Below are 27,811 nucleotides of genomic sequence, written 5' to 3'. Positions count from 1 at the left end.
TTAGCCTGCTAGCAGAGCGTTTCTTTCTGATATTAAAGTTTTTTAGCATGCGCAAATCTGTTCGCGTCTCTGGTATTTTGCGTAGTTAGTTGAACGGATGTTGGGAAAATGCTGGATGAACGGAGTGTTCAAACGGTTTCAACGCCATTCAACATTTTCAAGAACAAAGAAAATGTTGAATCGATGTTGAATGAAAGTTTAAACCAGTTTAAATTTGATTCAACACACTTTCAACAAGCTTTGGATATATTTTTTTTTTTACGCTTTCAACAATGTTGAACGACCTGTTGAAACGCACCCGACATTTGTTCAACAACTGTGTGAACGCATGTTGAAGCAAATGCTGAAACCGTTTAAACGGGCCTGTGACCCAATGGCAACACTACATCAGGAAGTAGCACTTCAGCAACAGATTGAAACTTCATTGTGTCTGTTTAATTATAAACCATGGTTATAGTATACCATCAAACCTACACCCTTTAACTGCAATTCAATTTTGATAACTTGCCAATCTTAAAAGGAAAGACAAGTACATTAAAAATATTCATATAAAGCTACACAATATTCTTTAACCCGGAATTTGAATGACTTCCAAGGCTTTACCCACGAAAAGCTGTGCTCAAAATGTGTTTTGAACTCAACGTAAATATGTAAATAACACATGGCTTGTGATCCAGCCGGTCAATAATAAAAAAAATTGTGTATCTATGTTTACAATAATATGGATAAATTTTATAGCTAGAAAACATTTTCATTTACATTATTTCCTTAAGTTAGAGCTTGCATTCATAAATGGCCAGACACCCTTCTAAACTATGACTAGTTACAAGTGTCCAAAGCATTGCTACAGGGCCCGGCTGTTCGAAAGCCGACTAACGTTAATCCACGATTAAAAGTTAACCGAGGTTTTCTGCTCGCTCGTTAAAATTGTTTTTTAAACTCTAATGTTAAGCTAGCTAGTGGTAAAGAAAAGTCAACGTCAAAACTGAGGGTCGACAAAAACCTTTTTGAAAAATCTTAATTGTTGTGTAATGAAACTCGAACCAAAGTTGTTGTTAATCGAGGATTAGCTTAATCGGGCTTTGAACAACTGGGCCCAGCTGTTATTTATGTAGTTATTTGGAGATGCACTGGAAAATACAGTACTGTTCTCCACGGTTTTGCACAAATTTGAAGCTTCAACATGGTTTTAGAAGGCTACAGTCATTATTGCTTTAGACTGCAAATTCCTTAACCCTTTCAAAATCAATATGTATATTCTCCTCACTGTCCTCCATATATTTCTTATGCTACTAGTTGGGAGATTTTGTCTAAAATTCAAGGCATTTTATCTTTGGTGATTATTTCCTTTATTCTCCTGTCTTAAATGTTTAACGAAGCAGCAACATTGTAAGGAGAATTTAGATTTTGGTCACTACTGGGGCTTAAGGGGTAAAGCCACGTTAAACTTCAATTTTTTTAAATTGGTACAGGACTTCTCACAACAGTTTTGTTGCAATACATGTCTGTACATGTAGTTTGAGAAAATAACCAATTTACCGATATTTACATGTATTATTGAAAAGGATAAAATTCCATTCTGGCCATTTAAGAACATACGCTAAAACTGCTTAGCTTCTCCTCAATTTACTGTGAATTAATAATTTTAACCATAGTGCATCATGACTAGATGTTAGAAAATATAAATGACTTTCACTGATACAAATGTTTCAGCAATCACAAAGTCTTGGCTAAATATTCTACAGCTGTACGTTATCACAGCTTCTTTACAATAATAACAACCACAATATTAGCATAATATTGATGTACCGCATTGGTTAACATATTTGTTAACAAATGATAAATAAATATGTATAATTTTAACTTAACCTGAACTCCGGCAGTCTAGTTACAAGCAACAGATTTAACTCGTATGGAATAATATATTTTTTCTAAGCCTTTCCTTAATTAAGCTGTATAATGCACAAAATTTAGACTGCAAAAAAAGTCCATGTACTTAAAATTCAGGGGAGGGGGGGGGGGGGGCAGGTGAATGAACTTGTGAAGCCACAGGTAGCCGGCTCGAAGAGTGTCCATGATGTTGCAATAAGAGCATCATGTTACTTTTGTGCAACAGTACAAACTATATGGTTTTGTATGAGAATTTAATAATGGCTTTGTACAAGTTACAAAATAAAAGACAAATGTACTAAAAATGGCCTCATATGCAACATAGACATTAACAGGAAGCAAGGTAAGGCATTTTGATGACAACTCATACGAGCCATTGTTAAATGCTCATACAAAGCCTTATAATTATTTTAAACTATACACAAAGGCACATGTACATGTACATGTATGTGTAATGTGACACTCAAATTACAACGTCATTACAAAGGTCACAGAAACACTCCCAGAGCTTGGCCAACCTGTGGGCTAAAGGCATTTCAATGTTACTGTCCATTCTCCATACCCACATCAAGATATGTGCCCACAGATCACGCATGTTCAAACAATGGACTCACTCGGAAGATATGGGCTTTTTGTAGCCTTTATATTACAGTCTTTATATCACTGACAAATTCAGTTGTTGTCAATAAAGAATGGTAACCACATTTCAATATTTAATTTACACAACTAAAATAATTAAATTAGTTTACAAAAACAAACAAATAAACATGGCACATAATTATTTTTTGGAACCTTCCAAGCGACATGTAATTATAATAGTTCAGAGAAAATTTGATGCAGGTGACTCATTGTTTTAATGACAAATTTGTCATCTTATGCAAAATTTGAAACTCTCACCCTACACTTGTGTGCGCCCATTTAAGTTTAACTCCATTACTAATCATGAAAAGTGTAACGTCACAAATATTTGAATTTTTGAAATTATGGAATTTGTTAGTATAGAAAGAGCGTGATGAAAAATGCTTACCAGCCTTGAACAATCAGCATCTTATTGCAATTTGGGGGCAAGATATTAGCTCTGTTATGCCCTGATAACTCCATGCAAATCCTTCGAATTTTGTCTCAGTTCTTAGTGTTTGGAACTGAGACAAAATTAGAAGGATTTGTATGGAGTTATCGGCGCTTAACAGAACTAATATCTCGCCCCCAAATTGCAATAAGATGCTAATTTTTGGCAAGTAGGCATTTTTCATCATGCTCTTTCCGAATATACTAAAAAATCCCATAATTTCATAAATTAAGTTTTTGTAACATCATCACTTTAACACTAAAAAATTAATGTCGCAGATCTCTCAGAACAAGAAGAATGTACCCCAAAGGTTACAGTTACACACAGTAAGGACAATACCACCCTCCACGCGTTAACATCAACTACATTTTAACAAAGGTTCCAACAGCATACTATATGTCTAATACTTTGAATGCATCTGGTCCTTTTTTTACCTCTTGTGGATCCAGTCTGGGGGTAATTCACAGCCAGTTGCTGTCTGCATGCTTCTGTGTGATTAAACTGTTCTACATGTACGTTACTAGTGCAGAGATCTTTTGTCATCAGATGGTTGCATAGCTGCTGCATTAAGATGACTTTTGAATTGCTTGGAAGACGTGAGATTATGTCAGAAGCCAGTTTCGAACTAAAGGTGATGTCGTCATTATGTTACTTTATAATTCTTCTTTTCCGGAATCATGTCATCTTACCAGTGAAAAGCTTGAATTAGCATTGTATGTAACGACATTGACCACTTCCTCCTTTGGGACATATCTACTGCTGCTATCTAAGGTATTATCAAAGAATCCACTTTCTTCGTATATCTGAAAAACCAAAACAAAAAGGCAGATGTGTATCATCCTTCCCATTAGTCAATTTCCTATGTCAGTCATTAACTGATAAAGCTGGCAAGTATTATGCAAACCATGAACAAGGATTTTTGCCTAAAAAAAAAAAACGATATAATTTCAGCAGCGAGATTGAATCGTTAGCAGAAACACAAGGACAAAATGAAACTTTGAGATATTGAACAGAGGATTAAATTATTGTCAGTGATAATCTAAGCAGCAAGAGACACATACATACATACACATGGCCCTGGTCAGTGAGTACTTTGAGTTAACTGTGGCTCTGTAATATACAAGGTGCCACAATAACGTTGGCCCACATACATGCAACAGACCTTAAAATCACAGCTGTTCTGACAAGGTCTACTAATTTCTACCATTATTTTTTTAAAAATTAAACAGTAAAGTTCATGAGACAAGGAAAGTGTAAAAATTTAAAAAATAGCGCTCTCCAAGACAGTAACACACAGTCAAGATAGTAATATAATATCCTATTAATTTTCTCATCTGGGCAGAATTTTTGAAAGAAAAATAAAATAAATAACTAAAAGAACGAAATATTTCAATGTTATCTTCAGTCATTTGATCTTGTTTATCTGAGTCATGTGATTGTCCAACACATGAACATAATGTATAGCGTCATATACCGGTGGCAGATCCTAGCTCCCATCCCAGGGCAAAAAACTTCTGCTCGTCTGCCCGTCCAAGACGAGTACTCTCGTATCTCTGATGAGTGGATTTCCAAAAGCACTTGTTCTACGGGACGAGTAGAGTTTGCCTATAAAAAGATGTTCTTTTCTACTAAGGTCTGAGTTCCCAAGTATTTTGGACTTTGTAAACTAGCCTGAGTTTCGCGAAGTTTGGTTTCTTTTCACGGCAACTTACTGTTGTTGTTGTCCCCACAGGGTTTTGGCCCAGAGGCCAAAACCTGAGGAGGCACTCTAGAATTCCCCGCGTGTATATATACAAGGAATTTTTTTTTTAAAGTAAGAAATTTGTTTGTAGTATGGGAGGGTTTCCCGATTTGATGAAACTAGGCGCGCATGGTGGTCTCGGGTAATTTTTTAGGAAGCACACAAGGTGGCGTTGGAAAGTTGAAATACAATATTACATGATTGAAATAGATTTACATTATCTGGTTTACATGTATATAAATAGACTGTACTGTAATTCATAATATTTTCTAGCAATACATCGTTGCCAGTTTTTTTTTCCCGTTTTGCCCAAATATTACACAAATAATGTTGAAATACAATATTGTATGATTGTCATAGATTTCACTGTCAGATTGTTGACTATTTCTATCAGATTGTTGACTATTTCTATAAATATTCACTTCAATGAAATAGTTGAAACGTCAAATTTACAACAGTCGTATACACAATATTTATATTCGATACAAATCAAAAACAACTATTCAAAACCGGGGGCAGCTCTGGTGAACACTATTTCCAGTCAATTATATTGTATCTACACAGGCTAGCCAGTCTACTTTTTCGTTTAGAACACATTGCGACAGTAAAACACTCGATTAGCAAACTCCATGTCGAGACCACCGGAACGTTTAAAAATCTACAACGGTGATTAGAAAGTGAGAAAAATAAAAACCCATCAACTCATGTGACTTAACAGGAAACCGAAATGCGTTTTTACTGTTTAAGCGATACAAACTGTCCGATATTTAGCTGCGTCATCAAAAATTATTATTTCATTGTACGAAGAACGTTCTGACGTGTTGGTGACGAACATTCTACTGAAACATCCAAGAAAAGAGTATTTAATTTGCAACTATTTATGGCATAAAGTTTCAATGGGAATATCGCTTTAAAAACGAACAACATTGCAATAAGTGAAGTAATTCATATGCTTAGTAAACTGTGGTGGTTTCCTATAGGAAGTTAATGATATTGAAAACGAAAGTCATTGAAGAGGAACAAATTTGTGGACTATTTCCAAAATTTACGAGCTTAGTATCGTAAAATGCAAGCTTAATTTCGAGGAACCAGTTAATTAATCCCGAACCACTAGAATATGAGTAATAAACTATCGACTTCTTAACATACCTGTACTCTCCAAAACGTCAAAGAAGAATGTAAAAACAGTAGACCCAGAGCAAAACTTGAAACGAACACGATGAAGAAATGTAATAACACCAAGCGATCGAACCTACAAAATACAAACGAAACACCTCAATCAAAACTCTTGACTTTGGATTATTTCATTATTCAATTCAGGACGTACTTGCTAGCGGTATCGCCGCTTGATTCTGTACACGATGTTGAAGAATTATCTGAAGTTTTTCTCTCTCGTTCAGCCATTTTCACTTTGTTGTTGATGACTCTATTGTTTCCGATTGGCTAACAATTTGGCGCAAATTATTATAATCAGCGGTACACTGTAAAAATGACGTGCGTGAAGTCATGTTCCTTGTTGAGACCGGAGGGGCCTGGGAACAACGGCTTCTTTTCGGTATCCATACATGACGCCTATATTGCAAAAAAACAAAAAATGGCGCCTATTTCGCTCAAAGATCCAAACATTCAAGCGATTACTGAAGAATTTGTGAAAGTTATGACAGGCTTTAAGGTAGTTAATATTCTGATAGTGTATGAAAAATGCAACGTTTTATATTTTTGACTAAAAACGATCTTCGTTGCGTTTAGAAATCATCAAGAAATTTTACACTTTCTCTGCAGTTTGCTTTGTCAAATTTTCGGTAAGTGATCAATATAATCTTAATAAGTTAAGCCGAAAACAGAAGTTTCTTGGTAACTGAAACTATTTATTCAGTAGTTAAAATTTATTAATACTTTATTTTATTACAGGTATCATCAGTTTCTTGATGTTAACAGCCTTAAAGTGGAAAGAGATATTGATGGGTGAGCTTTATTTCATAGTTTCCTCTCTACTCCCACACCCCCTCCCCCATCCCCCACCCCTTCCCCCCTTCGCTCCAGAGGGTGGGTAGAAGAAATTTGCTGGGAATGAGGTTGCATAACATGATGGTAGCCTCAGGTCTGAGGCTGGTGTCTGGGTTTGCCAAATAATCTCTATCTCGAGTAGAGATAAGATTGTATGACTAGCAGACACTCTTTGGGCTTGTCAGGCAACATGTGCATATTTAGGTTTAATATCCTAAGAGGTAGCAAATCACAATACCATGGCTACAGTGGAACCTTGATTTAATGAACCGCTCTATAACAAAGTCCTCGGTATAACAAACAATATTCTCCAGAGCGGCCTTTTAAAATGTATAGAACAGAACCTGAATATAACAAACCCTCGATATAACGAACCAATTTGCCTAGTCCCTTAATTGGCACTTCATTAAATTGACTTGAAGTTCCACTGTAGCACACTTATTATTGATCTAGAAGTTCCCCTTAACCTTGGTTAGGACATTTGGAGTTGAGTATAGGTGGAAGTAGTCTGAAATGTCAGCCATCTCCTCCCCCTAACCCACAGGGGGGGGGGGGGGCGAGGAGAATTTTGGCTGACCTTTCAGACTAAGGTGGATGGTCAACTTTAATATCAAAATCAATACAATTCAGTTTAATTATTAAACTCTTTGTGATTTCCAGTGTTTGCCAAAAGTTAAAGGTGCATTCACAGACAGAGAAAGCAGAGATTCTTAGGAATATTTGTGACAGATTCCTCAGCTTACCTTTAACTTCCAGTTCCCAAGATGTTAAGGTACAGTTGATAACCTTGATTGTTCGATGTGTTTTCTGTGATATAAAGCAGAGCTGCCATTTAGGGCCATAACCCACTGAACACCTGTTATGCAGTTCTAGAAAATATCCATACTCCCTCCACAGAAGGTGTTTTGTTTTGCACCCCCTGTCCCTCCAGGAAATTCCAGTTTAGCTTCATACTTTGCCTCCAAAATTTTGACTTTTAATATCCCCCCCCCCTTCCCCCTAGGAATTTCTGATGACCTTCCAAGGGGTGGAAATGGATTTTTTCTTTAACTGCACATTATGATTTCAAACTGTTGAAACCTTTATGATACAGGTGATCTTGATGGTTGTATTTTCATTTCACTCATGCAACAACATGATTTAATATTTTTATATTATGGGGATGAAACTTAATGCAACAGTTGGCTAAAAACGTATTGACAGCTCTGAAAATTTATCTTATGTATGTACATGTAACCTAAGTGGTTCATTCCCAGGTCAAGAATATGGTGATGTGCAAATGTATGTCCAACTGTATCTCTGTCTAGCACAGTTGTTTTCTGCATAATTTGAGCTACATGTACACTAGTGTAGACCTTCTAGTCCTGAAATTGTTAAAATCTGTTTTTGATCACAGGGTTGTATATAAGAGCCGGCAGCCGGCGAAGTTCGCTGGCTACTCAGCGACGTTTCGCCGGCTACTTTCAACTGTTGATCAGTTGTTAAACATTTAAAATTTTAGCCTAGAACAGCCTGAAACTCAATGCCGTATAAAAAAAAATGTTCTGTCAATTCAGTCTTGAGTTTCTTGAGTCACACAATTTCTCACCTGTTAAATACAAGATATGGAATAAAGAGAAAACATTTTCTTTGTTGTTTCCATTTTTTTCTGTCGCTGTATTAGTATATTTCTCGGAAAGGTCACGGTTGTATTTAATAACGGTTTCAACGCGCGATGGTTTAGTTGCGAAGTCAGCCTTGTTGATTAAACAGAGGAGAGAGACTAGTGTCAATTCTTGCCTCGATCACATTCGCTCTTCAGTTCCGGTCCATGTGTTTGGACGATGGAACCCAGCCGTAAACGTACGCGGGGGAGGCGGCAGTATTTTAGCATATTTTAGTAAAAGTAAGCAACGCTTGGACTGAAAAGGGCGCCTCAGCAATCAAGCGCATTAAGACGCGGATGAGAAGTACAATCAAAGATGATACGCTTCAGACACTATGTGGGTGATACTCTGTAGCAATAGTCTGGCAAAGTGTTACATTGCTTCGTCTGCTTCGTCCTGGCTGACTTGTCCCTGGCTAGCAGTTCTTTATTTATCCAATGCTGCAGTAGTTTAAATACCTTTTTTAGGTAACGAGCAATTTTTAGTAGCTTTTAAAAGTCATGGAAACATGGGGATATCAGTAATGGTTATGCTAGTGACTATAGACTGATAGTAAGACAACAACAAAGCAAGATTTCATTTTACTTCTAAACATTGTTTTCCTATTTCATTTGATGTAATACTTCTCAACTTCAGCTATGCATCTGGAAATGCTTCACATTGCTGTATACTGTATGTAATGAAAAATTCCCAAGATTCAATCAGTATTCTATGGTTGACGTTATCCTTTTATTAAAATTGAACTTCACCTGAAAAACTAAATACAGTTGTCACTAATGCTGTCGTTACTTAATAATCAATATTTACTTTAGTACTGAATTTGATGCCAGAATGCAGGAAATGGCATTTCCGGGCTTCTAGATTCCAAAATTTTCTGGGGGAGCATGCCCCCAGACCCCCCTAGGGGGAGGGGCCTTACGGCTGCTGAAGTGTTACAGCCGCCTACTTTTATAGGTCTGCCGCCTACTTCAGAACTTATTGAAACCCCTGTGATCAGGTGATAACAGGTATCCTTAGTTTGAAAATAATTCTCCTTCTCAAAAAGTTCCTTTTATGCCTGAGTCAGGTTACATGTGAACACAACTTAAGTTCTTATTAAAATAATAATTATTAAATAAATATAACTTGTAATGGCTGCTTTACTGTTATTCTGGACTAAGATGACAGCTAGACCTTGTCATAGTTTTAGAAGCCATCTTGATGGGTACTAAGGCAAACACATCTTGAAATAGCAGTGTTTGTATATGGAAATCTGATGTCCAATAATTTTCATAAAACTTTGCTTCTGAACAATTCATGAATTGGAAAATTTTGGCACTTAGGAAAAGGATTTTAAGGAAAAAAAATTGGAGGGGTGTAGCTGTATCAGAAAGCATCCAGTCGTGTTTTGAACTTTCCATACATTTCCCTGTATTTTTTCCCACAAACTATTTTTAATAGCAGTTCATGGCTGTTTCGCTGGAAAAGATTTACAGGCAAATGTATGGAAATGTTTAAACGCAACTAGATGCTTTCTTGTACACCTACATTCCTCAGTTATTTTCTGTAAAATCCTTTGCCAGGTGCCTAAAGTTTCCAATTCATGAAATTTTCAGCAGCAATTTTTTTATGAAAATTATTTGACATCAAATTTCCATACAAACACTGAAATATTTCAAGATGTGTTTGCCTACCATTCAAGATGGCTTCCAAATTCATGATAAGGTCTACTTTGCAAGCATCAAGCTTGTTGCCTTTATCCTTTTTGTGCACCAATTACACTGTAAATGAATACTATTTTGTGACTTTCGTTACTCAGACTGACGCACACTATTCACTGTTGTTACTGCTGTTAAATCTTTCTGATTCTCCAACAAATGTGGATTACACACCACCACCACAAGAAGTTGAACCAGGTAGTTGTTTTTATTAGTAGTAAAAAACCCAGTAAATTAGTATTTAGATTACCCAATTTTATTTGATCCCGAGCATTATTAATATTACACTGTGTTCTTAATAGCTACGATAGGCCTAATGGATGGGGTATTCTGCCCTTCCATTTTTTCAGGTGCCTAATTTCTCTGACTGTGTAACCTCTTGTTCTTTACTAGCCTGATTCTCAGACATTTGAGGTGGTTCGTGGCTCCCTCGCTTCTCTCCCACGAATGACCTTGGACGTCTGAGAATCAGGCTAGTTCTTTACTGACTTAAGTCTTACTGTTTTTTCATAAAAATTATGAAACTTTACCAGAATTAATTTTATTTCAGTATTTTTCTATTATATTATCAAATGATGTGAAAGAATTGGTGATTCCCATGATTTTAACTTACTGACAGCCTTCAATGTTCAAGGCTCCAGTCATACTCCACCATACGGAAAAAAGATGGCATATGAAAGCCCTAAAAACATTTATAAAAATGGACAGAAAAGTTCTAAAAACTTCAAACCTAGCACACATTTCCATGTGCCTATTTCTTTGTTTTTTTTTTAAGAAAATTATTTCTTTATTTACATTTCCAAAAGAGGCTTGATGACTCACAAAAAAAAAACGGTACGAGCCAAGATAAAGGTTCTTTCCAAATGAGGCTTGATGACTCACAAAAATAGGTGCTTGAGGGACTTTTCCTCCTTATTACAAAAGGTACATAAGAGGGATTTCACCCATTTGAACCATTATGCCAATCGGCTGTGCTAGATTCGCAAGGTACTGTCAGTGGTAAAATGTATACTCAGCCAACATCTTTTTGTGGATAATTTGATGAGCTAGAGACATGCATATATAATAATATTATGTATGTCAAATTTCAGTTAGGTTACTGGTAATTTGATCACAATTGCCAAAAATAATGAGGGGAATCTGAATCGAAGAAACCAGAAAAAATCTAAAGTTTGGCATTTGAGGTATTTTGAATTCTTTAGTGTTTGCTTTGGATTGCCCTCATTTTTGGCTTACCTGACGCAGGCACATATGTCCACGTACAGCCTGTGACAGTTCATTCAAGAAACTGAGGCCCATTCTTAATTATTTTTTTCAGAATTTCATCATATGCATGAAGATCTTTGATAAAAAACGCTAAATATCTCACTAATCTCACCAAAATCTCCAATATTGCACTTTTGGTTAAATATTACTGACAGTATATGTTAAAGCACTCATAATACTACTGCTACTGTCATCAACTTGATGCTATCATAATCATCAACATCAATTAAGTTTGTTTCTGCTTTGAACTTCAGAAGAGGAGTGGTTTGATTGGAAAAGCTATTTACTTGATGGGGAAGAAGAGGAAATTCTTGGAATTCCAAGTGAACACTATCAAGTATTTGACATTTAATTATGATAGGTTTTATTTCTGTGACTTTGTTTTTATTAATTTTGTTAAACATTCTTCCTGTCGTGTGGTGAATGCATGGCATTTTGAGACTCACAACAAATATTGATGTTTGTATTTTTTGTTCTTTTATTCCACAGGAATGGTCAGATGAAGAGGTACACGTCATTATATTTTAAACGTAATAAAATATTCAGCTGTAGCAAACTATTGTCAAGTCAGCCACGAATAAGAGTGCAAAATGGACAGTTTTATTCACTGTCAGTGGCTTTCTTGGCCAGGATTAAAGGAGGAATGTAGCCTGGTCCCAGGCTCAAACCACTGACCTTGATTGAATCTCAAAATTCTGATCAAACTGTTTATTTCTTTAACCCCTAATATCAAAGAACAAAATAATTCTCCTATCTTGCTCCCATACTTTTCCTATGAATTTACTTGGGGGAAGTTATCGAAATATCAAGAAAATTCACCATGGGTGTGATCACATCCTTAATTCTCATGACCTCAGGGGTTGAATAAGCCTTGATATTACCAGGAGATTTTTGATGCTGATCACTGTTAGGGCTTATAGGGCTTTATTAAGATTCTACTAGACAGCTGTGCTACTTCCAAATAAATCTGCATTATTTTGCATGTCTTGTTGAACTTGTAAGTACATGTATCTCTGTCAGTAACTATGGCTCATATGTTACCACCAGGATGATGAACTAGAGGTGACAAAGGATTCTGGAATAAGCCTTGATGAGCTGCGGCCAACTCATCCTCAAGCTCAACTCCTGGGAGGTGTTGAACGTAGTATTGGAGAAAGAGAATTAACCACATTCAAACCCAGCAGTAAGGTGTATATGTACCCTTTATTTGTCGCAGATGATTTGTTTTTGTTTCTTTGTTGTTGTTGTTGTCTAACATCTCTACAGTGCTTAACCTTAACTTTTTCACTGGCTAGTCCTCTAGGCTAGTGAGCTGGTAGCCAAGCTATTTTAAAGCCCAGGATCATGTTTGAATAATAATGATGATGATTGTTTTAAAATGCAATAAAATCCACTTGCTTGCTTTCTTTTTGCTTCCTCTTAATTGTGATCAATAGAATCTGTTTATTTTTCCTTTTACCTATTTTTCCAAAACCTCTTCTTATCAGACTAACCCAGCACCCAGTGGCTCAAGACAAGTAAACCTCAAACTTAAGTAGCCCAAACCCAATTTTATTAGTCCTGGACTGTTACACTGCTGTTAAGGTGACAAGCACTGCTTCAATCAGTTAATGAATGAATACATTGTATTTTTTTTTTATTTACAGGATGGGGGCTGGATCTCAGATCACATTGTAGATCAGTATTGGCAAGAAACAGCGACAAATCTTAACCACACAGAGACATCAGAGAGTAGAAATTGTTCAGTGGCTGAATCATGGTATGATAGTCCTAAGGTGGTTATCATGGGGGCACGTTTGGTTGGAGGACTGTTAAGTCCTGTTGTTCCCATTATAGATAGGCTCAATTTCCACTGCTCACTTGGGTCCGGTTTCCTCGGTTCATTTTAAAACAGCAGTTAGTAATTAAGGCTATTCCCATTATTAAACACGGTGACAAAAATGCCCAAAAAGTCCCGCTTTGACCACTAGGTGGACTTGTTTCTTGGTAGCCCCGAGTTCAACTCCTAGGCCGCGCTTGAAAATAGCCGGCTGGTCTGCCTTCTGCCAGTTGGGATTTTTAACCATGCGTTATTTTCAATTTAAATTATTTGTTTAATTGTGAAGTTTAATGCTCAGCCCCACTAGCACTTGTGCTATAAACACTGCGGAGGGTAAATAAAGGTTATTTATTTTTATTGTTTATTTTATTAAACACAAAAACTTGTACTACATAGATGAACGTGAATGTGGTTCTAATTCTTCTAAAAATCTCCTATATATCCTAGGGAGAGCTACCAAAGGGAGTGTAATCCGTTCTACAGTAAAAACTCTAACAAAACACTGACAGAGACACAGATTGTCAGAGAAACTCTGTGGTAAGATAAAAATGATATTTATTTCATTTTTCAACCATAATCATTCTGTAGGAACTCTTCATCACCAATATTTGGCCATAAACTGTAAATGGTAACGGTTACTGTAAATGTTTATTCTAAGCTTTAGCAGTAATCTTTTAATCTTTATTTTATTTATAGATGGCCTCACAAGCTTTATAGCTTTAAAAATTATTGTGTAAAGGCCATACATCCATCCATAAAAAAAGGGCAATCATGGTTATCTAGAAAGAAAGTGACTTAATGAGTTTTTAATTAGTTTATGTAAACTTATCATGCACTATTCCCATAAGCTGTGGCTCTGTAGCTCAGATGGTAGAGAAGTGAACTACATGTAGTATTTTTTTTTTGGATGGGATTTTCAGTGTCACATCATTTATAAAATGTAGTATCATCCTTTTTGCACATTACATTGATCAAGAAACTTGCAGGTGGTATGACTAGCAAATTCAAAACCACAGGATGGTGAAGGGAGTAGGGCGGATGCACTAAATATGTAGCAGAATTATGTTAAAGAAAAGCTTGGTTGTTAGGATAAAAAATTATCAAATCTTTCTATAGGAACTAAATATTTCAAAATTCATTTAAGTTGCCTTTAGTTCATTTAACTTGTGATTTGATTGTTGTCTTTAACCCAGTGTGTCATGATAGTATAATGTGATGATGCATAATGCATGCAGATTTTGTTTGTCTTATCTAGTGAAATGTTCATTTTGTACATTTCAGGATGCTTTCGGGCGTACAGAACACATTTGTGTACAGGGACATGCATTATGGTAGTTTAGCTGTCAGAGAGGCTATTCAAGTTCTTCATCTTACTCCAGTAAGTCAATTAATTATTTGTCTTTCAAAAGAAAAGTCTACTGAGTGGCATACTTTTTGATTCTACGTTCTCTCTGCATTCAACAAAGGAGTATGCAAGTCTAATCTTTTCTTGTCATTCCTGTGTTAATGGTGCTACTGAAGCCAGCAACATACTAAAGGTGATTTTATACTGAACACCAATCATGGCAATCAGCGAAAATCGCCTAGTATGCAGGTGGAGCTATCACCTACTGAGATCGCAGTAATCCATGTACAATATCACCACAATAAACATGTATCTCACATGTCAGATATTGGTGATTAAATTTGCCATCATTCGCCTAGTGTGCCCATTCCCCCGATTTTATGCACCCTTCACTGTGAATCTCCAGTTAATTTAATTGATTAGACTGTGTCCCTGTCAAGTAGTTAATCGTCATGGCAAAATTCATGTGTGATCAAATTCACCATGATTGACATATAAACCCGTGCCACTCATGTTAGTATTTTAAAGGAAATAACGGAAGATGTAAAGAATCAACCATAAGAGGACAGGGAAAAAATCTGCTTCCCAGATGGGATTTGAACCCACGACCCTCCGTGTTCTAGATCAGACCTCTGAGCTACTGAGGACTCGTTGGTGAGCAAGGGTCATTTTTGTGGGTTGGACTTGCGGACCGCATCACGCGGTCATCGCATCACACAGTCACGTATCAGCTCAGAGATTAGAGCATCCGATCTAGAACACAGAGGGTCGTGGGTTTGAATCCCATCTGGGGCTCAGATTTTTTCTGTGTCCTCTTATGGTTGATTCTTTACATCTCCCTTTATTTCCTTGATTGACATATAAATTAAAACGTTTAATGTGTCACTAGCTTAAAGCTTACATCAGTTCTGTAAGAAATCTTGTTACATCTCATCTATTTCTGTCATTCCATCTTCAGGAGTGCCTCTTCAGCTTGCTGTCAACATTTCTTGTGGCTGGTCAGCAAAGTCTGTCTTTGCAGAAGTTTGTCTCATCAGTGCTTAATCCACAGAATGAATCAACGCAAACCTCACAAGCTTTCGCCACAGCACTATCTTGTTACTTTAAAGTGAGTGAGATCAGCTATAATAATTCCAATCATCTTGTTAATTTAAAGGTTCTTAGCATGGCTTTCTTATTCATGAATATTTTGTTATAAGGGATTAAGCAATGATTTTGCTGAGAGGTGTTTTGAAAAATTTATAACCACAAATATATGACAAAATTAACAATTATTTTCTTTTACTCTAAGGAGTACAAAGCACTGTTGTCATCCATTGAAAAAGACATTGTCAAACAAGGTTAGTAAAGCCATACCACTGATAACTGACAAGATTGTCTTAATGTTCAAGGAGCCTTACAGATATTTTTTATATTAATTAATGTATATAATAATTATTACAATGCAGTCAACTCTTGTTCAATGGACAACTTAAGAAGTACAATTATGTGGTGTTTTAACTACCCCAACCCCCCCCCCCCCCCCCCACTTCCACCACCACCACGACACCCACAAAAGAAAGAGGAAACGACCATTGGTTACATGTCACCTAAAGTAAAATAATTTTATTTTTTAGATTTTCGCTTCTTGAAATTATTCATGACCAGTGACTGGTCATCTGACTCCTTTATTTTTAAGTTGACACCCCCCCCCCCCCTCCCCCTGACCCCACCTAACCAGGATCTAATTTATTTCCCAGAGGTTCCAGTTTCCTTGTTACTACTTCAGAACAAGCTTAAAAAGACAATTGATGAGGTATTGTGCCTTAGCATATAACTATCCTTTCCTCTAAAGTCTGTTGATCAGCTGCTTAATTTTATGAATTAAACAAGTATTGTCTGTTTTTCCCTTTTTCTTTTTAGATAAACACCATATTTAGTGTTTATCAAGTTGTTTATCTGGAGACCGAGGAACTCAACAATGCACAGGTATGGCCTACCACATGTGAAACTCAGTGTCCTTAAATAAAGGTACTTTATAGGGATCTTAACTGTAGCCTTCATTACAGAGGATCTATCAGCTGGAACGATATCCCTGCAGACTGAAGTAAGAGACAGTGCAATTTTTAGCTCCTTAGAACCTTTAAATCCTACCTTCTAATTAATATTAATAATTATATTTTTAAGAAAATTATTGTAATTTTTGTAAAATAATTAAAAGTTGAAATATTGTAATTTTAAAGTTACGTACTGCAGCTGTTACTGATTTTAATTTTATTAACTAAAGTTAGTTAGCACAGCTCGCAGGAAGATGATAATTTTATCTGTGATACTGTGATTGAACAAAGCTTGCATGTATGATGATGATGATGATGATGATGATGACAAGATATTTCACAGGAATCAGCCAAAAGAAGGTTAACGTTAAATTATTTTTCCTTTTGTCATTGCTCGACACCTTGGTGTGTGAACTTGTATACATCTTCAGAAGACGTGCAGGTTACTCACTACACTGTACAGAAGCATTGGAGAAACTGATGGACTCGGAACTTCTGCAAGGTGGAAGGTTAGTGGAGGTACTGTAGATAAAAAAGGAAAGAATGACAGACCTTCTGGTCAGACGAAAGATTGTTTTGTCTTTGTCAATCTATGCCGTTTTTAATTTTCTTTTTGGTGAGCTCACTAAAATACGTACGTAAGATTATCATTATTCACTTAACATTAAAACTTTAGAATAAAAGCTACATTGCTTCTTACTAATTCCGAAAGGATATTATGTGCTTTTTTAAAAACTTAAAAGTTTATATTAAAATATCAGAAAATCAATCTTTATAAACGTTTAGGACTGCAAACAAAGAGAGCTGTCCGCCCAGTCGTTCAGCTGTTCATCTACAGGGGTTTCTATAAGAGCAGGCAACCGGCGAAATTTGCCCTCTATATCAAGCAAATTGACCTAAATTGGCCACCTACTTTTTCCGAAATTAATAAAATTAGAGTAAAATTGAACTTCCATTAGCCGCCTACTTTGCAGTTTTTGCCGTTCAGATAGAACCTCTGCATCTAGTTTTGCGAGTTCATTCACTCGGTTATTCATTTGTTCGTTTTCGCCGGCGAGCACTTGGTGGACCGTTTGATCGTTAACACGGTCATTCGGCTATCCGTTCACTCTCTCAGTTGTTCGTTTGCTCAGGCTTCTGCTTGTTCATTCATTTGCATTTCTGGTTTGTTCAGTTGTACCTCCGTTTGCCCAGGTCCTCTTTCCTTTCATGGGCATAAACATGTTATGAACATGATCCATGTCGAAAAATGGATAGATTAAAGCAGTAATAATAAATTATTATAATCATTTGAACCAAAATAATCTCTTTAAAGTGATCTATATAATTATGCTTAAAAGGTAAATGGTTGACCATGCAGAGTCCAGACTGGTCAGTTTAATACACCCAATGCAAAAATGGCTGACATTTTAACATTGTTTTGTCTGTTTTCAAATTAGCCTCACTAGCCTCGTTCAAGGTAAAATATTCTTTTAATATTTGAACTCAAGAACGAGGCTTGTGAGGCCAATTTGAATGTAGACAAAAGAATATTAAAATGTCAGCCATTTTTGCATTGGGTCTATGCAGTCACAGTTTCCCATTTTGAGGTCAGATCACAGTCCTTCAGATTCCTACGAAATGACACATGCCGTTCACAAATGGACTGGTACAGCCAGTCATTTACAACAATTAAATTGAAAACGCTCCAACCTGCATCTTTTGGTTAATTTTGCAATATATGAACCTGTTAAAATAGAAAGATACATGCATGGTATTCAACATGTCAAAAGCTTGAGGCATGCAAAGAAAAATCTGGGTCCCCTTGGAACAGGCATTGAACCCATGATCTCCTTCACACTGGTCGAATGCTGTAAGCACTGACTGTGCTAGTATTTGGGGCCTCTGGCTCATGGTGAGCTGCATAAGACTTGTGACTCTGTGGAGGCGGTGAAAATCTTCAGAAAGATCCTTGAAGGATCTTTGAAGATCTGCATAAGGATCTTATAGGATCTTCAATTCTAATCTTCAAAGACCTTCAAGGATCTTGCCAATGGATAATCTTGTTGAGATCCTTAAGAAATTATATACTGAATACTACTGCATATCTCTCTTATTTCCTGACCAAACTTTACAGTGTAAATTAACTAGATCTATCCTTCTTTCCTTGTCAACATAAACTTTAAAATTTAGTATTAATAATACCAAATTGTTTTCCATTTTTTGTAGGTCTGCCTGTTATTAAAAGTTTTTCTTCAGACTGTTGAGCCATGCCTTAGTTTTATTGATGAGTGGGTGATGTCAGGTCGTGTATGTGACCCACACAATGAGTTCTTCATTGAAAGGTTTGTAATCGTTAGATTATTTAAAATTGCTCTATGTGTTACATGCTGTTTCTCTTCACGCTACAAAAACTGGTTTATCAGCTCCATAACTTTTTGCCTGAGCTGTTGTCTTTCATCAATTTATACCCGTTTAACTCTACTTTTTATATTGCATCTAGGAAACAATGATGATAATGTTTTCTTATGTGTTTAAGCCTACAGTATGTGCCCCCTTAAATAATAATAATAATCGTCATCATCATCATAAGTCAGCCAGGCAATAGACTTTATATAGAGATTAGTTGACTTTTCTGAATTATTTTGAATTATCAGATATTTTGAATAGTTTTATTATTACGTTTTATCAGTAGCGGTAACTTCCACAGCCAGAAATACTTCTTTAATGTACATACTTTAGGTTACTTAGAGTAAGACTAGGGTTTTCACAGTGACTAATATTTAGTCAACGGGTTACGCTCACACGCCCCATCAATTATTTAATGATTGCATATAGCATACAGACGTTTCCACTGTTTAATAATAATTAAAACAATATTAATATTTAAAAATAATAATAATAATAATAATAACAACAACAACATTGTGGCATACATGAAGATTTATTAGCAAAATATTGAGTAAACATTTTAACAGAGTTGTGTGTTTTTAGTTGCTGTATATTTCTCTTGTTGTCATTGTTTCCAGAATTCATGACGTCAGTATAGACAGTCCATCATTCTGGTCAGATGGTGTCATTCTTAGAAGCTCAAATCACCTTCAAAAACCTGTTGTCCCCTGCTTTCTACAGAGTGCTGTTAATCAGGTGATAATTAAAATTAATATGGATTAATAGTAACTACAGTAAGTGTGACCGTGAGGTCTGCTGCACAACATGCCAGCAACATTTTTTTCAATAAATGTAAGCACATTGAGGCTTGGCATAATGCATATTGAAGAACTGTAAATTAAAATTATATTAAGTAATTATTTTCTAATAGGTGAATAGTTGGAAGGTGGCATGACCTAGTAGTTAGGGCGCCGGACTTCAGGTTCCGATCTGCATACACTTGGTTTAATTTGTTTTCAGTAGCCCCATTTTCAAATCCAAGGCCGCACTTTGTAAATGGCCAACTGGTTTGCCTGCCACCAGGTGGAATTTTTAGCAAATGTTATGTTCAGTCACTGATTTATAGTGTTCCCAATTAGTGCTACAGTGCTGAGTACTTCGACAAGTAGCTGTGATAGTAGGAGCTAATAATTAGAACATTATAATTATTTCTGCAACAACGGGAGCAGGGGCCAACTGGGAAGATATGGGGCATTTGACTTTCTTTTTTAACAATTTTGATCATTTCTTAGTCAAAAAAAGTCAAATGAGGTGAAATCCACTCATTTTGCGGGTAAGTCATTTCTTTCAAACATGGAAAGATAGCTAATTAAAGGGAGGGAACCCAGACTGATATGAAGCATTTAATCTATGGCTGTTTGTGATAAAGAAGAGCCAATATTTGTGAAACAAAATGTTTATATAAACAGTGTAATGAATGCTCTTTTTGTTATCAACAGATATTTCGAGCTGGAAAGTCTGTAGAGTTAACTCAGGGACTTGGAAAGGTATATATAGTTGTGTCTAAAATTTATTTGTACTTACATGTAGTTCAAGGTGGGAATTTCAAAATTTAAATTATATTGCAGTTGAACCTTACAAACTGAACTTATTCTAAAAATTTGTAAATGAAAATTAAAATGTAGTTTTGTATTGTTTTTGTTTGGTGTGAAGTAAGCTACAACATGATAAAAAAACTTAACAGAAGTATTTCCTTTTAACAGATGGGTGAACTTTATTCCAGGAGTATCAAAGGTAAGTATGTTGATAGATTGAGTTGTTGAACAAAAACTTGTTTTTAAAAGTCTTTAACCAAGCGAGTCTTTCACTCTTAGGGTGCGTACAATTGACCCTATTCTGGAACAGAAACACACCAGCTATTCATGACAAGAAATCTCTCATAAGAGGTTACTGGAATACAAGACCACTTTTAACATGTGTCAGCGAACTTTTGCAGAAATGACTTTCCAAATATTTACTCAAAAAGATAAATTTCACATAAACAACCTCTTATTCCTAATCGAAACGCAACCTTAATAATGGTGCAATATTGACTTAACCATTGGGTTGGTTTTTTTGTGTGTGCTTAGGGTCATTGTACCAGGAGTTTTTGGATGAGCTGTTGACCTCAGTGTCAAGGAATGACTGTAAGTGTAAATTAGCAATTAATGAGCTGCAAATATTTAATATGCACCTGAGTGTTCAGTGAAATCATTGATAGTGTTGTGCACTGGTTATATTACACCTATTATTCAAATAGAAAATTTGGGTTTATTAATAGCAGTACTAGACTTGTACATGTACATGTAAGTGTGTCTTTTTTAGAATGGATAATAACAAACTTTAATAACTGCTGTTAGGGTCAACAGAAATTATTGATTAGAAGTTTACTTTTAAGGAATACATGTACAATTTGTACAACATGCACTAAGTGACTCTGTGAGATTCAGTCGTTAAGTAGACTGTCACTTTAATGAAAAACCGGTGATCTTGTTTAAGACAAGTTGTCTTACTTGTCCACCCAATTCCACTCGTACTTTTTTTCAATGTTATTGTAAAAAACAAATTGACGGCAGTTTTCTATGGTCTATACTCTTATAGACCATAAAATGACACCATAAAATGCTCAAACCTGAGCACTAAAACCACTCGCCAGTTCCACTTGAGTTTTGAACAATATTTTTATGACTTCATTTTATGGTCAGACTCTATAAGAGTAAAGGCCATAGAAAACTGTCATCAATTTGTTATTTGTCTAGTTTTTCTCGTCGTCTCAGTGTTTTGCAATCCTTTTTTCTGACAGATGACATTTCTTCCTTTGCAGCATCACAAGAGAGTGATACATGTGTCAACAGCACAGATGAAGGAAGCCTCCTGGACGCTGTCGCAAGTTCAGATCAAGTTCTTTCAGCCATTAACGATGCTGGTGACCATGTACTCAAGCTCTCATTCATAGACTCATCTCCTCATAAACAAAGCCTATTCTCACTTAAAAGGTACACATGTACCAGCCCTGTAGTCTTGATTAATAATAATTATTGCATTCACTGACTTCCACAGATTTCCATGCATGGCCTGGCCTTACGATACTGATTCTTAGTGGAGTATTGATTTATTAAATTTTTTGTCCTGATTTTTAGCTCTACTGCTCGAAAGCTTGAGAGCATCTGTTCAGGTATGCAGACTAATTTTTCTTCAGTACTGCATTTTTTTGTAATAATAATAATTATTATTATAATAATACTTTTTATTTATATAGCATGATTTCCAGCAATGTCCAATAGCGCTTTACAATAATTTTTTGCAGCAAATAAATTTCATTACACCATACAATACTGAATAAAAAATTACATGTACATACTTATGTACAAAATGTCTAAATGTGGTATTTAATTCTATTAAGAAAAGCTTTCCTAAAAAAAGAGTCTTCACTGTTTTCTTAAAAACTTTCAAGTTGTCACAAGATCTTATTTCAAGTGGCAGAGAATTCCACAGTTGCGGTGAGGCTACTGATGTTTTGCAATGTGGTTATCAAACATGCCATATATACATGGCAAAGGAACATAAAATAAAACCAAAACAAACATTTAACAATTTAATGCCCCAGTATCAACTTTCATATGTTCTCCTCACTGTTAATAATATTGGACTTCTCATTCCTTTTGTACAGTAGCCTCCCACCCAGTCATTTTTAAGGAACCCATTACGTACCCTAACCCCTAAACGACTGCATGGGAGGCTATTTGTACGGCTGATACTCCAGGTACATGATACAACTTCCTTGTTGCATTTTAGGGGTTTCTGATCTTCTAAAACCAGTTGAGATGTTACTTACTGAGTGTCTCACACCTCTTATTGAAGAATGCTGTGTACAGGTTAGTGACATTCGCTTATCATCAGTGATCAGTTGAAGTGGTGCATGGTAAAAGGCCCTAAGTGACTAAGTGGTCCTAAGGGAGCGCAATTTTAATTTGGAAGGAGAATCTAGCAGTTTATCAGCAGTCACTTAGGGCTATTTTCCAGGACCCCCTTCATTGATGCAACCAGTTTCCGTTGAGTATTACTAATTTTTTACCAAGAATTGTAAATAAATGGAAAAGTGAATGTGCACTATAGCTAGTAAAAGATTAAAGAAAAAGATGTGTTCACTTTGTTTGTACAATAATTATTGTTAATTATACCTAGACTTCCAATCAACAAAACGAGCACTGTCATGTGATTGGTTGATTCCTGGTCATGTGCCCCTGATCAAAAACAAATGACTTTTGTATCCGAAGCGGGATACAATTCCACAGTTGTTGCCCTCTCAGTTGTTTGTTTTGCTGTGATTGTTGGAGGGGAAGTCTAAATATATAACAAAGCACTTGATGTATGGTCCCTCGGGAAACTACTCGGGACCATACATTAAGTGTATATTGTCATTTTATATCCACGTAAGAAATATATGTAGCTGTAATTTCATATTAAAGTAATAATTCCACCATGGTATAATAATAATTTTAAACTTAAGGTAATTACATTGACTTTGAATTTAAGTAATTTTCATTGTGGTGTATTTGATAGGCAAGCAGTGCCATTGTTCAGCTGATGAAAACAGATTTTTGTCTGTTGGATCATTTAGCAGCTATGAGGGTAAGTAATGAAGCAATAATACCTTTCTGTAATATTACAGAACTTTGGAACAAATTTGGTTCACGACCATATTAAGAACCAACCTCGCACTGTATTTAAGCTTCATTTTATGCAATAATACAAGCTGTAGATTTGCATTGTAACGTTATTTTATTTTTAAATTAAATGGTAGAGAAAGTAGCAAATAGATCACGATTTTAATAAAAAAGATCATATTTTTTAATTTGTTGTGATACATGTTTCGATGTGACTCACATCTTCGTTAGTTACAAAAAGTATTTGAAAACCTGAAGTTAACTTTGAATTTGTAACAACCTATACAAGCATGTACTGTTTTTCAAATCCTTTTAATATTTTGTAACTGACAAAGATGTGAGTCACATCAAAACATGTATTAAAAAATATCGTGATCTTTCTTAAAGTCATGATTCATATATTATCTGTTGATTATCTGTTGATTCTGAAGTTTTTTTTAATATTTTACAGAACTTCTTTCTTCTGGAAGCTGGAGATGCTATGCATCAGTTTTATGTTGAGATATTTAACAAGGTGAGTCCACCTGGGAAGCATTCATTTCAGTAAAAATGGCTGTTTGTTAGTCATGAAGTGATAGCTTCGCCGTTGTGAAGTCATAACCTTAATATGCAAAAATGGCTGACATTTTAATCTTCTTTTGTTAGCATTCAAATTAGCTCTACTAGCCTTGTTCAAGGTGAAATATATTCTTTTCAATTGGCTTTTGAACTAAAAAATGAGGTTATTTAGGAAAACAAAAGATTAAATTGTTAAAATGTCAGCTATTTTTGCATGGGGTTTACAGATATACTGAAGAATATAATAGTGAAATCGAAAACTAAACGAGAAATTTTATTAAATAATTTTTAATCACATGCAGTTGAACATTTCAATTTTCAGGCAAGACGGCATGACAGTTGGCAGGATATATCATTCCTAAATGGTTTAATTCAAGAAGCTTTACAACCTCGTTTCCCTCTGGCTTTGGAGAGGTAAAAACTTACAGTATATTAAACTTTGGTTTAAATTTAAAAGGGTGGACCTGACCTTTTGTACTTTTTCATTAGTAAGTTTATAATATGTTTAGTGGAATATTTTAATTTTGATCAGTGTCAATGTTTGATCCTACTTGCATTGCATAACAGAATCTAAAAATTGGAGTCTTTTTAAAATTATGACAATTATTTTAAATTGAAGAGATTTGCAGGTGAAGAACCGCTTTCACTCATTCAATGTTCTTTAGTATACAATAGAATAGCCAGTATTGAAGAGACTCCAGGCATTTCATCACCGTGCCTTTCAACCCCTAACTTACCCTCAGATTATTTGGTTTTGTATTCATGAGCTTTTTTTTTTCAAGGTTTCAATTCCTGGAGTATTTTAATTTTACTGAGTGTATGACTTGTCTTGTTTTGTATTTAATTTTAAAGGTTGGTAGTGAGTTTATCAGCAATTAATGCCATGAGTCGAAAACAGTTAGGCCAATCACTGCAGGGACTGGCGCTGAACTACAGGGTACATATCTCACACCATCTTTTTAAAATATCATTGATTGTTTGTGGTAGTGTAGTTTTTTTTTTTTAATCATCTTTATTTTGTTTTTTGTTTTGTTTTTTAAAATAGGGATTATTGCAATATTACATTTTACAATACTAACATAAAATTATTAACAGTAATATTACATAATATAACTCATAGTATTGCAATGTTAAGTTTACAACACACAAAACTGCCAAGTTTAGAAATACTACAAAAATTAAGATACATGACATTACATGTGGCAGCGTAGTTGTTGACAATGATGGAATATAGCCTGCACAGTTGAGAAGTATTTAGTGCCTGCGAAGTAGCAGTCAAACATGGAGCATGGAACAATATCGCAGTAAAGCATAAAGGATCACCAGGCAGAAGGAGGGGAAAAATGGTCTGTCGTTTAACCTTGTGCATGCCAAATAATATTATTTAATTAGGAGGAAAGTTCTTCTGTTAAGTTAGCTTGCAGCATGCTAACTAAACAGAAGAATATTATTTGATTTCCTACTCATTAGCTAAGCACTTGGTTTACATGTGAATCTGCATTTCTTATAATTATGTAGTCAAGTATCATCTTGTAATTTTGCAGGCTCCTTGGCCAGTGAACATTATCATAGATGGTTCTTGTCAGAAGCTCTACAATCTGGTATTCCTTTTCCTTCTGAAAGTGAAACAGGCAAAATGGAGTCTGGATGAACTGAGATTTTCAGGTATTCAATTGCATTGTTTCTTTGTTTGTTTGTTTGTTTTTAAGATGCCTGCATAAAGAGTCGACAGAAAAGTAAAGCAAAATTAATGAAAAATGGACAGAAAATCTCTTACACTCAACCGACAATCTGATGTTCTGAACTTCTGTAACCAGTTCCTTATAGTACTGTTTAAAACTGTTTGTGCAGTGTTTTCTTAAGATACCTAGGCCTGCTGATTGGGATGATATAATTGGGGGCATGCAATTAGACAGTTAATTCAGTTTAAAACACAGCAAGTGGTTCCACAAACTCTTGTTAACTTGTAATGATGTTGGAACTATTAGTTAAGCCAGTTGGGCTCAAATTGACATTTAAATGATCGGGAGTTTCCAAGTTTAACGGCTTTGAACAATCCTTTTTTAATGATAATATTTTGTATATAACAAGAGAATTTCTATTCTGCATTCTTGGGCGTTCGTCAGCTTGCATTTTTCACCTTTTATACGGAAAAGAATCTTTTCATTCAGGAAAGTAAGATTTAAGTTGCTCACATTATCAAACCATTTCAAGATATCAGTGCAGATTGAGAACGTAACAGGACAGTCTAAAAAAACAGCTTTGAATTATGCAAACCCTACGGTACATACAATAAAACGTTATTGTCAAAAAGATATTATTCCCTTAATTCTTATAAGACCTTCAAGATGACAAACGACTGCAGGAAAAAAGCGACACCAGTGACGAGGAAGAAACTGAAACTAAACCTGAGACAACAGTGGCACCTGACCAGGAAGTGCTGCACAAAATGTTTGTGTTTAGGTTCAAGTTGATGCAGTTTATCAACAGCATTCATAATCACTTTATGACAAGGGTAAGTTTGGCATCATCAACATCCAAAGTTTCTTTATAAGACTGAATTTAGTTAATGTCTTAGTCACCAACAACACCTCTCATGCGTGTAAAGAGATCCAACAGTCTTGCGGCACTCTAAGGGTTTACAGGGACCTCAAGCTATCTGCCAAAGACTAGAATAATATTGTAAAAGACAACTGAAGTACATTTATGGTGCTATTGACAGATAAACATTCTGGAGAAATGTATTTCTTAGGGTGGTGTGTATTTAAGAAACTAAAATGCCCATCTTAAGGAGATCTTTCTCCTAGAGAGGTGTCCATCTTGTAGAGGCATCAGTTTTAGAGAGGGACCCAGCTTACAGGGGTGTCAATTTTAAAAAGGTACTCATCGCACAGAGGTACGAAACTTAGAGAAACCCTAAGAAGGGTTCCATGATCATGATTTTACTGTGGTGTTCGTCACTAAGGTGTTCATCTAAAGGCGCTGTTACACTGGGCAATTGTTCTTGAAACTTGTCTCATACTTGTCTCTCTTGCTACAATCATTTGCAAGAAGTAGAAATCAGTTCTACTTCATGCCACAGTGACTTCAACAAAAATGTTTCAAGGAATGTTCATTTTAGGGCGTGTTACACCAGGCAACAATCCCTGCAACTTGTGTCCAATGGCGCAACAAAACTGGAAGAAAAATTGCCTAGTGAAACAGCGCCTTGTGGTAGGTAATGATTGATGTATCTGGCTTAGATGGATATCTGTCTTACAGAGGTCATCTGCCATAGAAAGTGGACGGGACTGTATAACAGGGAATTATCCAAGGCATGTTCCTAGTTTATAGTCTGAGGTGTCTACTTTAGATTTACTTGTCTTTGTTAGAGAGGGGTCTATTAGGAAGAATTAGTCAATAAAAAGTTGACTTTGTTTTTTCATGTCTTACATGATAGATATTGCATTCAACTGGCTTGGAGTTTCAAGAGGCTTTAGATCAGGTATTGTACAAATTAAATTGCACACTAGGAATTAGGCTCAATTACCAGCCGCTGTTCCGGAAATGAGCCGGCGCTCACCACCATTTCTTCTCAGGGAGGAAGGCCGAACCCGAGGGAGCAGCAGAAATCAAGCCTAACTAGGATCCAGTTGGTTAATAACATTGAAGTTAACATCTA

At 35.7% G+C, this 27,811-nt stretch overlaps 2 protein-coding genes across 4 annotated transcripts in view; one reads left to right on the top strand and one right to left on the bottom strand.

Moving 5' to 3' along the window:
- Positions 1–413: 413 nt before the first annotated feature.
- LOC146480784 (uncharacterized) lies at positions 414–6,181 on the bottom strand. The gene is made up of 3 exons (XM_085109118.1): positions 6,028–6,181; positions 5,850–5,952; positions 414–3,762 (listed from the first exon to the last, which is right to left on the bottom strand). Exons 1-3 carry the CDS (start codon positions 6,102–6,104, stop codon positions 3,640–3,642), a joined length of 303 nt encoding a protein of 100 aa, XP_084965244.1. The 5' UTR covers positions 6,105–6,181; the 3' UTR covers positions 414–3,639.
- An 84-nt stretch (positions 6,182–6,265) lies between these two features.
- The window catches only part of LOC146480782 (gamma-tubulin complex component 5-like), a 36,926-nt gene continuing 15,380 nt past the window's right edge, over positions 6,266–27,811 (top strand). For 2 of the 3 annotated variants that reach the window (XR_014864592.1, XM_085109111.1), the window contains exons 1-31: positions 6,266–6,372; positions 6,450–6,502; positions 6,612–6,665; positions 7,368–7,479; positions 10,152–10,248; positions 11,571–11,653; positions 11,806–11,823; positions 12,364–12,504; positions 12,963–13,075; positions 13,583–13,672; positions 14,417–14,513; positions 15,439–15,588; positions 15,772–15,820; positions 16,220–16,275; positions 16,383–16,448; positions 16,948–17,025; positions 18,725–18,840; positions 19,525–19,642; positions 20,386–20,433; positions 20,650–20,680; positions 21,016–21,072; positions 21,750–21,921; positions 22,066–22,100; positions 22,721–22,800; positions 23,489–23,557; positions 24,044–24,106; positions 24,473–24,564; positions 25,003–25,087; positions 25,695–25,815; positions 26,490–26,665; positions 27,590–27,634. Coding sequence is in view for 2 of the 3 variants with exons in the window: in XM_085109111.1 (XP_084965237.1) it covers positions 6,295–6,372; positions 6,450–6,502; positions 6,612–6,665; positions 7,368–7,479; positions 10,152–10,248; positions 11,571–11,653; positions 11,806–11,823; positions 12,364–12,504; positions 12,963–13,075; positions 13,583–13,672; positions 14,417–14,513; positions 15,439–15,588; positions 15,772–15,820; positions 16,220–16,275; positions 16,383–16,448; positions 16,948–17,025; positions 18,725–18,840; positions 19,525–19,642; positions 20,386–20,433; positions 20,650–20,680; positions 21,016–21,072; positions 21,750–21,921; positions 22,066–22,100; positions 22,721–22,800; positions 23,489–23,557; positions 24,044–24,106; positions 24,473–24,564; positions 25,003–25,087; positions 25,695–25,815; positions 26,490–26,665; positions 27,590–27,634 (2,643 nt within the window). In the remaining variant the exon portion in view is untranslated. The remainder of the gene's footprint in view (positions 6,373–6,449; positions 6,503–6,611; positions 6,666–7,367; positions 7,480–10,151; positions 10,249–11,570; positions 11,654–11,805; positions 11,824–12,363; positions 12,505–12,962; positions 13,076–13,582; positions 13,673–14,416; positions 14,514–15,438; positions 15,589–15,771; positions 15,821–16,219; positions 16,276–16,382; positions 16,449–16,947; positions 17,026–18,724; positions 18,841–19,524; positions 19,643–20,385; positions 20,434–20,649; positions 20,681–21,015; positions 21,073–21,749; positions 21,922–22,065; positions 22,101–22,720; positions 22,801–23,488; positions 23,558–24,043; positions 24,107–24,472; positions 24,565–25,002; positions 25,088–25,694; positions 25,816–26,489; positions 26,666–27,589; positions 27,635–27,811) is intronic. The other variant, XM_085109112.1, reaches the window with a different exon arrangement.

Source organism: Pavona decussata, unplaced genomic scaffold (assembly GCF_977016875.1).
Source record: "Pavona decussata unplaced genomic scaffold, jaPavDecu1.1 SCAFFOLD_52, whole genome shotgun sequence".
Classification (NCBI taxonomy): domain Eukaryota; kingdom Metazoa; phylum Cnidaria; class Anthozoa; order Scleractinia; family Agariciidae; genus Pavona; species Pavona decussata.
This window is presented reverse-complemented; position numbering and strand designations above follow the sequence as displayed.